At 40.4% G+C, this 14,904-nt stretch overlaps 1 protein-coding gene across 1 annotated transcript in view; it reads left to right on the forward strand.

Moving 5' to 3' along the window:
• The window catches only part of hiw (highwire), a 1,788,684-nt gene that overhangs the window by 1,408,508 nt on the left and 365,272 nt on the right, over window positions 1-14,904 (forward strand). The window contains 2 exon segments of the mRNA XM_067112237.1: window positions 84-255; window positions 13,134-13,337. Of these exon segments, the coding sequence (XP_066968338.1) occupies window positions 84-255; window positions 13,134-13,337 (376 nt within the window).

Below are 14,904 nucleotides of genomic sequence, written 5' to 3' on the forward strand. Positions count from 1 at the left end.
CTAGGTAATAAGAAAAAATCGGCTTTCTTTTTGTGTGGAAGCTGCTGCAGTAACAGTAATGTGTGTATGTTTTTTTTTATCAGGTAGCATTCCAGTGTCTGCATACTCTCAACTGTCAGCAGCAGCATCTGAATCAGCTGCGAGAAGATCTGCTCCTGCAGCACACACTTCACTCTTCTGATAATACTGACTATCGAAGCAGTTCAGCAGAATCTCGTGAAAACAATCATCGTGAGAATTCCTTCTCTCCTCCTGGTGCGTTTTTATTATTTTAATGTTCTCGATAATATCTTTGCATGTATACATACACACACACACACACATTAAAGTATACTTGTAACTAATGCATACTTTTTCAACTTTTCACTTCTCTACATAACTCTGGGCCCTGAAGTATCTGATGTCATTTTCCATTGTCACACTGTTAGAACTACTGTTTAGGTACCAACAGTGATTACCAAGTGAGGATTAGCTGTTTATCCACCTACAACAACTCTGAATTCTGTAAATGATTGTATAATTTTAGAAGTTAGAAGAGACTTAGATCTGATTCATGTAATAGTGGAAGGATTTAGGGTAAATTTGAGAATTATTTTCAAAGATGACTTCAGGATTATTAATTTGCTGAAGCACAGAAAGGCACCAGAATTTGATGGGATCACAGTAGAGATGCTGTGGTATGTTATTAAGAGTATGATTGGTTGCCTGACAAGGATGTAAGTATTAACTGGATAAGGGAATATCTCTGTAGGAATAGGGTGAAAAGAGTAATTGTTCCTTTGTATAAGAGTAAAGGTGATAGAGGTAATATTACTTTTTAAGCTAGTGGAAAGTGTGTGGTAGGTACTTGAGAGAGTAAGATAGAAAGCAGAAGTATTTGCAGGGAAGACCAGTGTGAGTTTAGACAAGAAAAAGAGGTAAGATGCAGCTTTTTTTATGAAGCAGTTGTGTTACACATATGGTAGTAAATGGAAAAAATTATGTAGAGAGGCAACGTCTCAGATGTTGATTTATAATATAAATGTAACTTGGGGAGATTGATTGTAATTTTTATGTTGAATGTAAAACGTGTTTTGAAATAGGTATATTGGGGAGTGACTGTTTCGGTGACAGAGTGGATCTAACAGTAGATTATGTTATGTCAGGATGGCCATTCATTTTCCATGTATGGAATGGCTGAAGAAGTTAAGGAGAGGATATTAAGTATGGGATAAGGGAGCCATGGATGGACAATGGCTGATGCTTGTGAAAGAAGTAGCAGTACTGTAGCATAGATTGTGAACAGCAGAAGGGAGTGGACACACAAGAGAAGAAAGCTGAAAGTGAATGTGAGCAACAGAATTGTAATCAGGATAAGTGGATAGTGAAGGAATGAGAAGAAACTAGGAATGTGGATAGTGAAGGAATGAGAAAGGCTGACTTGTCTAGGTATTTCTGAGAGTAACTCTAACCAGTTGTGGTAGGATGAAAGAAGTGGTAATTCATAAGGATTTGTGAAGCAAGAAGGGGAGCGAAGCCTAAGGAAAAGAAGAGGAGCGTCAATAGAAGCCAGAGTTGGAGTGTGTGTGTGTGTGTGTGAAAGGATTTATGAGGAATCTCTCTTTTATGAAAGTGAATTGTGGCTCTTAAATGCAACTGAAAAAACTTAAAAGTGCTGAATGAATTGCTTGCCTAATATATATGGGAAAAGAAAGCTTGAAGGACAGAGAAATGTGGAGGTAATAACATAATTGGGTAAGAGGGGTACCATGGGTGAAAAGCGTGATCAGTGCGTTGAGGAGGTTGGGTCATGAGTAGAGAAGGGAGGATGATAAGGAAGACAGAACTAGAAAGTGCTGGATAGATAGATTAGAGGAGGTGTTGGAATAGGAGTGCTTTGCAAGTGTGTGTTTAAGAAAAGAGATGATAGGAGTAGTATGTGTGTAGGGGGTTTAGTACATTGAAGATAAGCCCTTTTTTGTGGTTTGAATATGCTAATGTGGAAGGTTTCTGCACGTGTTCATTCTTGATGCAGCAGTTTAAAGATAAAAGTGGCAGTGACTGCAGCTTTTTCATTCTTTTGGAGCCACTCTGTGTAAGGGAAAATGGCATATTGTGGAGAAAAATACTACTTTACATTGCTAATGTATAAATATTTTTATCCCTACCTGTACACTCTTTTCTTTGTAGAAAAGGTTCTTGCAGTGTTCTATTTTTGGCTCCTAGCAAATATTTTGGCATTAGGTTGCTAACACCATACCCATGTTAACCTTGGGTGGATATGACCCACCACTGTTGGCTAACTGCCATTATGTAGAAAATGTGTCTAAATTACTTCTTGCCGGTGTGGATTGAAAACTCTCAGACATGAGATAAGGCTGGTATATTTCAAGTATGTTTATGTAATTTTGATATTTTTACTGGTTTAATTTACAAAATAGAATAATACATGGTCACTTTTTAACCTACCACAAGTATGAGGTGGAAGGCAAGGAGTATCAGGTTAGTCCAAATACTATTTTCAGTTGTCCCTCTTGACAGGGGACTTGCAGAGAACAGAATGTATTTCAAAATGTTTACGCTCCTTTTTTAAACAGCTGCTATTTCATGGGTTAGAAGTATGGTTTGCTTGATATGAAAACTGTACCTCATTCTTCCTGCCACTGCTTGAAAATACTTTATCAAGGATAACTTGTAGAGATCTTCATTGTCAGCTCAGTCCGGGTGTCAGGGCTTCCTTTTGTCTCATTTCAACGTGTAAAATATATTAGGAGTTCTTTATTTTGTAATTGCAATCCTGAAATGTTTAGCACTACAGTATTTTTAAATTGTGCAAACTCATAATTGCCCCTGACAAGGTGGCTGTGATTTTGGTCTGATTTTTTTTACTCTTTGTCTATTATTATTTGTTTTGTTAACACGATTACTCTGAAAGTTACGGATGGATTTCTAATAAAAAAATCATCAAAGGAGGGCCCTGTGACTAGCAAGAAGTTATTTAAATTTTGGGATAGATAAGAATGTAACCTTTGCCCTTTCATTGTGGTCCAAGATCAAATGGGAAATTAAGCCTGGCAGTAACTTTTCAACTATATAAGGTAGGTACTTCATATTTGGTATGCATAATCCGCTCATGATGGCTCTGTGCAAAGTCAGGCTAAGGTCATACATGTGGATCAGAAGTCATGTTAGGCTTTAACTTTGGTCATAGATTTTGAACCATACAAGACAAAGATTTTCTATATGGCATGCATAATCCATTGTTGATACTAGTGTGCAGGGTTAGAATTCCAAGGTTAAGTAGGAATTTAAGCTTAGCTATAACTTATGAACTACAGTTATGAAATATTCCTCAGAGATATGGCAACCATATTCCAGTAATAAAGCTGATGTGCTGTGAAGTCAAGGTCACATTTACAGTTAGCTGTCAAATATTGAGTATGTACTTAACTTTGGCTGTTACTCTTGAATTACATGACAGACTTCATAGTTGGCGTGCAAGCTCCTCAAATAAAGCTGATTTGGAGTGTGGTCATTGTCAGGATCTTGCTCAGATGCCAAAAGTCAAACAAGAATTTAACCTTGGCCTTAACTTTTTAATTTTACAAGGATTGCCTCACATTCTACATGCAGAATTCATTGATGATGAGGGTGTTCAAAATGAAGTCAAGGTTAAGGTAAAACTTGAAGATGAAGGTCTATTAGAGAATTAGGATATTTTTTAGTTTGTTTTGCTGTTTGTTCTATTTGTTTGATTGTGTCTGTTTGTTTTGAGGACTATGCAAAGAGTTGGGTAGATTTGTTAGAAAGATTTAGTAAAGGTTAAGGGGCTCATGGCTAGCACCAAGTGATTAAATTTTTGGATATAGAAATGTGAGCAAAACAAAGCTCATGGAAACTGGAAAGGAAGCGAGGAAAAAATGCAATAAGTGAAATGGTCATGGGGTTATTGTTGTAAAGTTGTGGTGGGTGATTCCTGTACTGTGTGCCGAATGTAACAGATGGTGTCACAAGAGGTATTCAGGATTACAAAATGCATTTGGAGGAGAGATTTTCAGTTCATGAAATTTATTACAAGAGCAGATGAGAAATATTGGGGTGTTGAGGACTCTTTTGTGATATATGGGGAGTTCTTAGAAGAAGTAGAGCATTGTTGTTACCTTGGAGGCACATTGGGGTGTGAAGCAGGAGTCGAAAGAGCAGAAGAGAGTAGCTATGGCATAGATGAATGGAGAGAGAACTAAGCTACTGAAGAATGAAAATGTCCTATTAATAGAGAGAACAAAGATTTACAGTGGGCGCATAATGTCTATAGTACCGTATGCAGGAAAAACATGGGCATTGACAAGAATATGGAGCTGGACTTGAAATGGTGTGACCTAGAATTGCTAAGATTCATGATCAGAATACGGTGGGGAGATTGTGTTATGAGTCTGGAATTGGTAAAAAAATGTGGTGTCAAGAGACTGGAAAACAGACTGAGATGGTTACTATATGCGGTGATGAGGAGGGATGAGGAACAGTTAGTCAGAAAAGCAGTAGATATGGCAGTAGTGGGACACAAACTTGTTGAAATGCTCAGGAAATTATGGAGAAATGAGATGAAGACTTATACTTGATGGAAGTTTGGAGAGAAAAAGCACAGGTGAGAGAATAGTGGAAAAAACTTATTTCAGGTATAACCCCTTAAAGGAAAAGCTGGTGTAAAACACTTAAGACAATCAAGAGAGATAACTATAGGCTTCTGGGGAAATGGGGCCTTTTTTGGAGAAGATGAGATGCTGCAGTTAGCTAAACAAGACAACAGAAGAGATGGCATGTTGTCAGAAATCATCAAAATTGTATTTCAGATTTTAAATTCTTTTTTCATGCTTATTTTCCAATTTAGGAATGATCTATTGCTCCTAGTAAAGTATTGTACATCTGTATCATTTCAGGAAATTTTTTGAAGTTCACTTAAGATTAAGGTTGAGCCTTTGTTTCTCAGAAGGAGGTCTCCCCACTGAAATTAAAATGAGATATTTATTTCTAGAAGTTATTTTTAACTGTACTATAGAGTATCTGTTTCTCTGTCTTTCCGTGCTAGCAACATATTTAAATGCATTCTTTAACTTACAATCTATGGAATAATATAATGCCTAGTGTTACTGGTACATCGTTATGTTGAAGCAAATTTCTATAGTGAAAATTCAAAAACTTGGTAAAAAGCTTATTTTATTAGTTTCCAACATATTGTAAATTGAAGTACAGTACTGTATGATAGCCAATGATGTATTCAAAAAGTTCAGGGTGACTTATAGTTTCTTGGAGTGACTCATTCAGGACATTTTGAAAGTTTTATCCTCAATCATATTTCCACAAAATGGTGAGTAAGTTCTCACTACTTATTGGACTATCCTTAATGATCATTTTATGTTACTGTAGGCAGTCTAAAAATTTGAGTAATCAAAAGTTATGGGACTGCAGTATGATATTACTTCTCTGTAAATTATTAAAGAAAGAAGGGGCTTTTACCAGTGATTAAAGGAAGTGTGTTGAGCTGGGCAAAATATGAGCATAACATTGTTCACATTATTATTCCCCAACTTCCGTGAATGCATTGTAGCGAAGGCATGAGTAAGAGGCTGCATCTATAAACTTACTGATTTATTCAAATAATAAACAGTCAGGTCAGTAGCTCTTGCGAACAGAAATGTAGTGGCTGACATGAGGCGAACAAAACAGAGGTCAGAGTACAACCAACTGTGTTTTTTGGAGGATGGAAAGACATGCATAAATCAGTATGCAAAATATGAACGAAGTTATGATGCATATACAGTAGTTGGAATGCTGACATTGTAATGCTTGCGCTAAGAATGATACCTTTAACATAACAACAATATGAACACGAATATATGTGCAAAGGATGTGTGATATCTTGCTGTGTTTCTTGTATACGTGTGCTTGGCGCACAGAGATCTCATTGTGAGGAGATTAGCTGGCCAGGATAACTCCTCTCTTGCTTCTTCTGAATAGACAGGTCAACTCCGATGTTGTCCGTCTGAAGCTGGGTTTGACCCTGGATCGGGTCATAGCAGAAGGTTCTTCTCTTTCCTCTCAAGAAGCTGCTGCTTTGGAGTTGACTGCCTCTTCTGCCTTCCAAACTGTTTCTTGGCTGGATTTGTGGTCTTCAGCTGTTGCCAAGATTTCTTCTTCTCCTTTGTCAAGGAGTTCAGCTTACATCAGATTGTTGCAATCTGGTGCTAAGACTATTTCCTACCTTACCCATCTGACTGCTAACTTGTGGGCTAATATCCTGCTGATGAGGAGAGATGCAGTCCTCTCCAAAGTGTCTCGGTATGTCGATGTGGATTTCTTGTTATTCTCGAGGAATGGCGATATTCTGGACTCCTGGCTGCTTTTCCCTGGGGATCAATTGGATGCAGCAGTCGACAGGCATCGAGCCAACAATAATGATCGTCTCATCCAGCAAGCAATGAGTAAAGCAGCAGCTCCTTCTTGTCTGAATGTTCCAAGGCAGAATCTGCAGCCTCCTCCTAAGAAGCCTATAAGACCTCCTTCAACGATCAAGACTTCTCAACCTGCTTCGTCACCAAAGAAGCCTTCCCAACAATGTCCCTTTCAGGCACGCTCTTCCAGGCCAGGAAGGGGAAATGGGGGGAGGTAGATGATAGAGTGGGCGCCCCTCCCCACTCTGTGCACCAGTGGGGGGGACGCCTGGCGAGCCATTGGGCTACGTGGCAGAATTACTGAGTGGGTAGGGGGTCTACTGCCTTTCAATTTCGCTCCCTCGCTCTCTGATCATCCTCTCCCTCACCTCACTTATGCCCAAGGCTCTCCGAAACACCTAGCTCTCCAAGAAGAAGTGAGGAAAATGATGGAGAAGGTAACTGTAGAGCAAGTAAAGTGTCCTTCCCGAGGGTTCTACAGCCAAGTCTTCCTAGTCCCCAAGGCAACTGGTGATTGGAAACCGGTGATAGGCCTATCAGTGTTGAACCTCTTTATCAGAAAGATGAGGTTCAAGATGGAGACTCCTCGAACATTCTTGGTAGCCGTCAGAGACAACGACTACATGCTGACCATAGGTTTGAAGGATGCTTACTTCCAGATCCCTATGCATCCTTCCTCTAGGAAGTTCCTTTGTTTCAGTCATGTAGAACTGGTGTTCCACTTCAAAGTCCTTTGCTTCCATCTGACAGCAGCTCCCCAGGTGTTCACAAGAGTTTTCACCCTAGTGCTGATGTGGACTCATGCTCAGGGAATTCGGCTCCTAAGATATCTCGACAACTGGCTGGTCTTGGCAAGTTCTCAGGAAGAGATAATTCAAGACTGGGATGATCATCTCCAATTTTGTCGCAGCTTAGGCATCGTGGTAAATTTGGAAAAGTCCAATCTTCAACCCAGTTAAAGAATGCTTGACCTGGGAATGATATAGACACTGCCTCTTCGAGAGTCATCCCATCGGATCAGACACTAGAGAACCTGGTTCCGCACGGCTGTCTTCATCTTCGTTCCCTGCAATGGAGGCTGAAGGAATTTTGGTCTCCTTCAAGGGACTCTCCCCAGCTACAGGTCCCTCTGTCGACAAAGGTAAGAACGACCTTCTGTGGTGGTTGGGCGATGAAAACCTGAAAGTGGGAGTGCCTCTTCATTCGCCCCCTCGGGAGCTCCTCCTGTTCTCGGACGCTTCTTCTGAAGGTTGGGGAGCACATCTAGAAGATCTCCTGACTTCAGGTGTGTGGAGTACTCAGGACAGGAAACTTCACATTAACGTGCTAGAGTTGAAAGCAGCCTTCCTAGCATTTAAGGAGTTTCAAGAAATGGTGAAGGGGTGCTCCGTTGTTCTGATGTCAGACAACACTACAGTGGTAGCTTATGGGAACAAACGGGGGGCTAGGCTCATGCCAACTTCACTTGATAACAGTCCAGTTACACCAGTGGGCTATCAACAACTCGGTGGACCTCATGGCCAGGTACATTCCAGGCAAGAGGAATGTAGTGGCTGACAAGCTAAGTCATCGGGGACAGGTTCTAGGGAAAGAGTGGTCTCTGCATCAGGAGGGGGCAGACAGGCTTTTTCGTATGTAGGGGAGACCAATGATAGTCCTCTTTGTGACAAGGTTCAACAGGAAGCTAGCGGTCTGTTGTTCAGTAGTTCCAGATCTCTTCGCTGTGGCAGAGGGTGCCCTTCAACATCCTTGGGACAGCCTGGACGTCTTTACCTTTCCCCCCTTTTGCCTTGTCTGTCATGTCATGAACAGAGTGATGATTTCCCAGAATCTTAGGATGACCCTTGTAGCTCCTTTATGGCCTCAAGCAGATTGGTTTGCGGATCTTCTAACTCTGCTCTTAGCGGTTCTGAGAGAAATACTCCCTTGGTACAATCTTCTCTGTCAACCTCATGTAGAGTGATACCATCACTCGGTAACATCTCTATCTCTTCACGGTTGGAGACTATCCAGTGTCTCCTGCGAGCAAAAGGTTTTTCTGTCAGAGCAGCGACACAGATGCCTGGTTACCTCAGAAGATCTTCAACCATATGTCAATGGGAAATGGGCCGTCTACTGTGATTGGTGTCGTCGACGGGGTTTCTCTCCATTCAGAACCTCTATTCAGCAGACAGCTGATTTTCTGATGTTCCTCAGAACAGAAAAACACCTTTCTGTTTCTACTATTAAGGGCTACAGGGTTGCCGTGGGATTGGTTCTTCGTTTGAAAGACGTGGACCTAACTTCATCTTGGGAAATCTCTATGCTGCTCAAAAGTTTTGAACAGTCTTGTTCTCATAGAGAACTGAAACCTCCTACTTGGGATCTGACTCTGGTGCTAAGTAGTCTCACTAGAGCCCAATAAGAACCACTGCATCGGTCATCATACAGGAACTTGACCCTCAAGATGGTTTTCCTTCTAGCCTTGGCTTCTTCGTAGAGAGTGGGCGAACTCCATGTCCTAGTTTTTTTTAACATACCAGGGGTTAGAAGGTAGTAGCGCTTGAATTTGTTCCAGAATTCATGGCCAAGACTTAAAACTCCTCAGCTCATGATGACAGGTTTGCCTTCTTTTCCATCCCTTCCCTTGAGGATTTCGTTAACGACGATCCAGATGAATTGCTCCTTTGCCCTGCCAGAGCACTGCGTTGCTATCTAAAAAGGACTTGGCATCTCAGACCGGGATGCCAAAGACTTTTTGTTAGCACAAGCTGGATCGAGAAAGACTTGTCCAAGAATACTATTTCATTTTGTCTTCGTGAAGTAATTAGGCATGCCTACTCCCCATCATTATTTTCTACTGCCAATACTGTGCATGCAAAAGCACATGACATTAGAGGACCAAGCGCCTCCTTGGCATTCAAGAACTTATCTGTTCATAGTATCCGGAATGCTGGTTCTTGGCTCCACCAAACCACGTTCACTTCCTTCTACCTGAGGGACATTGCCCACAGGTCCTTGGACACTTTTTCCTTGGGTCTGGTGGTGGCTCTCAACAAATTGTGTAGCTCATCCAGTGCCCCTAGCAAGACAGTTTTGTATCTTGCCTAAGATGATGGTATAAAAGTGAGGATGATTGAGATGACTGGTCTCTCTTCTTTCCCTCCTTTTTTCCTTTCTTCTATACCTATGGGTGGCAAGAAGATGGTTCCATCATACGCTGGAACGGGCCAGATACAGGCATGGCTGGTAGTACGGTACGGTACGGAATGTTTTTCCGTACTTCATACCTGGCTCAAAAATCGTACTGTAATTTCATACCATACCCTCAATTATTTTTCCGTACTGTATAGTACGGTAAAAATAACGTACCGTAATTCCGTACTTTTATCGTACTATAAGTAGACTCAATCATCATCAGTAAAATCCCCTCTTTATGAAAATTTTAGTGTTAACAGGTGTAAATTAGCAAAGGGACTTTATATGTACACGTGTATATATTCAGTTGTCGTAATAATAATAATAATAATAATAATAATAGTAAATCATTATGAGATAATATGGGATTATATGGCTGATGTAGCAAACGCTTGTAACATGTTACTTCAAGAATTACACACAGACATAAACATGTTGATGAAGGAATTCCAAACACACACACACACATGCACACACATATGCATGGTATGTTACAAACTAAAATGTTAAGTACCTTAGTGATCTCCTTGTACAGTCACTGAAGCAGCCAAATATGCATTAGCAATTACTTAGTGATATATCCAAGCCTAAGGTATGGTACGGTATGGGATTTTGCCTATTTTTTCCGTATCTGAATCGTACCGTACTGTACTTTGGTAGAATTATCGTACCGCAATCCTGTACCTACATATAGACCTAATATCAACCGTACCGTACTGTACTGTACCGTATCGTACCATACCGTAGCGTAATGCCAGCCTTGGATACAGGTGAGTGTAGTAGCCTTACTGTTGGTTTGTTTTTTTCTACACGAATATACCTAGCAGTAGCAGACCTTCCTTTCCCTAGCAGTAGCAGACCCTTCCTTTCCCTAGCAGTAGCAGACCCTTCCTTTCTCTAGCAAGGAGAGAGAGGAATGATAACAAACATGTATAGGTGGCTACCTTAGTTTGTTATTTTTAACTTCCTCTAATGCAACGAATTTCTGCATTGGACTTAGCCCAGTAATCTGACTATTTGTTATCCATTTGTCTAACAGATCAGAGGCTTGGGTCTCCTTCCTTTGAATTCTCTATTCAGGAAGTATGACCGGGAGTGCTGAACCTCCAGTTTGTTCAGGACTCTCTTACCTCCCACCAAGAGTGAGTCTATCCTAATGTTAAGACCCAGGTTTGTTCCGTGTATGAACAAATGACAAATTTAAATTAATTTGTATTTTTCATAGCTAACAAACCTATGATTTTAACATTTACTGCCCACCTCTAGCCACCCCTCTTTCAGTTAACAAAGGGCTGGAAGAAAATTGATATGTCACGTGGTTGAGATCAGGTTGCTGGCCGCTTCCCATCTCATCTACGTGACGGATGCCAGATGCCACCAATTCCTTGCATAAACAATTCTTGTTTTTATTTTTACTGGTTTCCAGCTGGTGCCAGAAGATTTATCCTAATGTTAAGACTGCAGGTTTGTTAGCTATGAAAAATACAAATTAATTTGAATTTGTCATGTTGTCACATCTGCTGTGATGAAGGTCCAACTGTAGTCTTTCCCGTTGAATGACACAGTCATGTTTCGCATTCCGTACATCATGAGTGGTGCTCGGCTGGTATTGGATATGTGGAGGTGGGTGGGGCAGGGTTGAGTTTTTCGTGTGGGCTGGCTGGCACAAATAATTTGCATTCCCTGGTGTCCACAAGGCATTCTATGTTCGATCTTTCGTCCCACATGGAGCTCTTGCATTCGTACCTGGGAAAAACACAGCAGTAAGCAGGTGCAGCTTCTCTTACGAGGCAGGTGCTCTGCTCACTGCTGACATTTAGTTGTTCGGGTTGGGGATGCGACCCTCTTGCATGTTTTTTAAAAACAGGCAGCCTATGTTACATTTTCGTGCCTTCTTTCCAAATTTCCAGTGGAAAAAGCACATTCCCTCTGGTGGTTCATCTTTCTTCTGTCTGGTCTTCCCTTTGATGAATTGTTTGGGGAAGCCCTGCTTGTGGATGGCGATGGCCAGTCCCTCAGGGTCGCTGTTGGATTCCGTGTTGGTTGACTTTTGGGTCCGTCTTGCTACTGCTGCTATGGGTGGCTGGGTGGACTCCGCTGCCTTGTATGCCATGTGTACTGTGTCGACTAATTTTAAGAATTCTTCGATGGGCATGGTGGAGGCATTGGGCATGGCTGCCACTGTTTGGCAGGGCAGTTTTGTGAGAAGGATCTCTCTCACCAGGTCCAGGGTTGACTTGGGTTGGCCGTGTGCAGTAGTGTTATGAGCCGCTGCAGCTGTTTGTAGACATGTGATGGCCACTTGTCTCCTACGGCTGCCCCCCACGTTGTTCAGGAATTTCTTGGCTCTTAGGGTGGGTGGCATGCTGAAGGATGACTTCATCTGATCCTTCAGTGATTCGCAGGTGACGGGGGTTTGTAGTTCTGTGAGCCATCCTGCGACTTGCTCGAAAACGTCATCTGGCAGGAATTCGAGGACAGCATCTGCTTTGCGTGCTGAGAAGGTGATTTTCTTTGATCAGAAGATTGTCTCTGCCCTGAAGAACCAAGCTTCTGGGTTGTGGGGCATGAATGGGATCATACATATGGAGGACGGCTGCTATGTTTCATTGGGGAGGCTGTCATCGTTGTGGCTGGCTGGGCTGGACATCTCTGTGGTCACCAATGTAATTGGTGACTATGAAGGCATGAGTAAGAGGCTGTGTCCATAAACTTACTGATTTATTCGAACAACAAACAGACAGGTCATTAGTTCTTGCGAGCTGAAATGTAGTGCCTGACACGAAGCGAACAAAACAGAGGTTAGAGTACAACCAACTGTGTTTGTTGGAGGATGGAAAGACATACATAAATCAGTATACAAAACATGAACGAAGTTATGATAAATATAGCTGGAATGCTGACATTGTAATGCTTGTGCTAAGAGTGATATCTTTAACATAACAATAGTATGAACATGAATATATGTACAAAGGATGCGTGACATCCTCTGTTTCTTGTACACATGCGCTTGGCACGCAGAGATCTCATTGTGAGGAGATTAGCTGGCCAGGTGAGATGAATTGAGTGTGGGTCCATGTGTGGGACCCTACATGCTAAGTTTCAGCTATGGATATTTCTTAGGAGTTAGTGAAAAAGATAAGGATGGAACAAGATAAAGGAATTTCCAAAACTCAATACTGTATATTGTGTTGAAAATGGTAAGGATAGAACAAGATAAAGGAATTTACAAAACGTTTGATAAATGTCTTTAACAAGTAAATTAAAAAGTAAATACACCTTTTCAGAGTAAATCTTACAGTAGTGAATGTTATGTAACATTATCGAGGATAAAATTAAGTCAAACAGGCAAAATTGTAGTAACTTTATATTTTTGGTTATTTTTTGTATGTTTATAAAGCTAAATTACAGATAGTGGAGATCAAGTTTCATAAACAACACTATGAATTTTTTAGCTGATGTATGTTTATTCATCTCTTCTCATGGGTAATCAATAATGGTATGAATTTACGTTGTCTGTATTTTTAGGTGCATCTCATCAAGAATCTCCTGCATCTGATATAGAGTTGCCACGGGGTCGGCCATTCCATCGTTCCATATCTGTGACTGTTGCCACATCAGGCCAGGACTGGAGCTCAGCAGCAGCATCTGCATCTGCATCACAGCATGATCATGATCAGAAGGCCGTTGTTGTTCTTAGAAAACGTAACAATAGCAGTGGAGAGAATGCAGGTAAACTATTATAAATATCCATTACTCATGCTTTTGAATACAGTTTATTTGCTTGAAAAATCACTTGTATAATTTTGCATTAACATTGAGTAATTTTTGAGGGACATTTGATCCCATTTCTTGTAGATTTTTAGTACACTTCAAGGTTTGAGGCAGACATTTAAATACTAAACTAGTATTTTGGTCCAAATATTCTGCATACTTGGAAGGATTCCATTAAAGTACAGTAAACCCCCCTTATTCACAGTCTCACTATTCGCGGACTCACCTATTTGCGGATTTCTCTGTGGAATTTATATACACATTATTCGCGGAAAATTTGCTCAATCGCTGTATTTTTCACTGAGAAATATTCACGAATTACTGTATTTTCACATAATTTTCATGACTAAATGTGCTTTTTGTGATAAAACTGTGAAAATACTCAGGTATACAGTAAGCATTTATAGAGTTTTTTTTTGTGTTTAAGCTATCAAAATAGGCAGTTCTAAGTGTTTTTAGAGGGGTTTTAAGTATTCGCGGATTTTAGCTATTTGCGGGGGTGTGCGGTACGCATCCCCCGCTAATATGGGGGGTTTACTTTATGGTGATAGTGCGTGTATGTACCATGAATAATAGAGTAGGATGTATTTTAATGTAGATCTAACCTATCTGATTTCTAGGACATTTACATGAGGATTTCCAAGAATATTTGGTTGTATATAGACCAATTTCATGATTACTTTTCTGTCCCTAGGAGAGCCAAATGATATTTTGATTAAGCCATTGATACAAAATATCTGGGTTCCCTATCTACTTGGCTAACGATCCGACGGAAGAAATGTGGCTCCAGAATGGCTGAATGGTCAAATTTTGGAAATATTAATGTTAAAAAACTCAATAAAAATGCAGGATACATTGTTTTCAAGACATCCAAAGGATTAAAAGTAAGGTTTTCTTACGATTTTTGACGGTATTTCGAACGACGCCAGTCCGATGACGTTTGTAAAAAATATGCATCCAAAACGGCAGAATGGTCAGTATTTGGAGGGTTTTTCAATGAAAAACTCTGTAATAAAAATGCAGGATCCGTTGTTTTCAAGACACCAAAGGATTAAAAGCAAAGTTTTCTTACGATTTTCGACGGTATTTCGGACGACACCGATCGGAAGAAATATGCATCCAAACCGGCAGAATGGTCAATATTTGGAGGGTTTTAGTTATGAAAAACCAAATAATAAAAATGCAGGATTCGTTGTTTTCAAGACACCCAAAGGATTAAAAGTAAGGTTTTCTTACGATTCTCGATGGTAATATTTCGGACGACTCGGTCCAGCGCATGCAACGGAAGAAAATTCACATTCACAGAGTTTTGCATAGACCAATATTCACTAATTACTGATTTTTATTTTATTTTCATGACATAATACATTTTTTATGATAAAAAATGATTTACTAATTTTAAAATACAGTATTAATATTAAGGTAACCACAGCAAAGTATTGATAAAAGTTAAATAAAATCCCATGAAATCATAAAACTGCTTACTGATATAACCACTTCATTCAATCTCTCTCTCTCCTCGAAT

Source organism: Macrobrachium rosenbergii, chromosome 2 (assembly GCF_040412425.1).
Source record: "Macrobrachium rosenbergii isolate ZJJX-2024 chromosome 2, ASM4041242v1, whole genome shotgun sequence".
Taxonomy (NCBI): Eukaryota; Metazoa; Arthropoda; class Malacostraca; order Decapoda; family Palaemonidae; genus Macrobrachium; species Macrobrachium rosenbergii.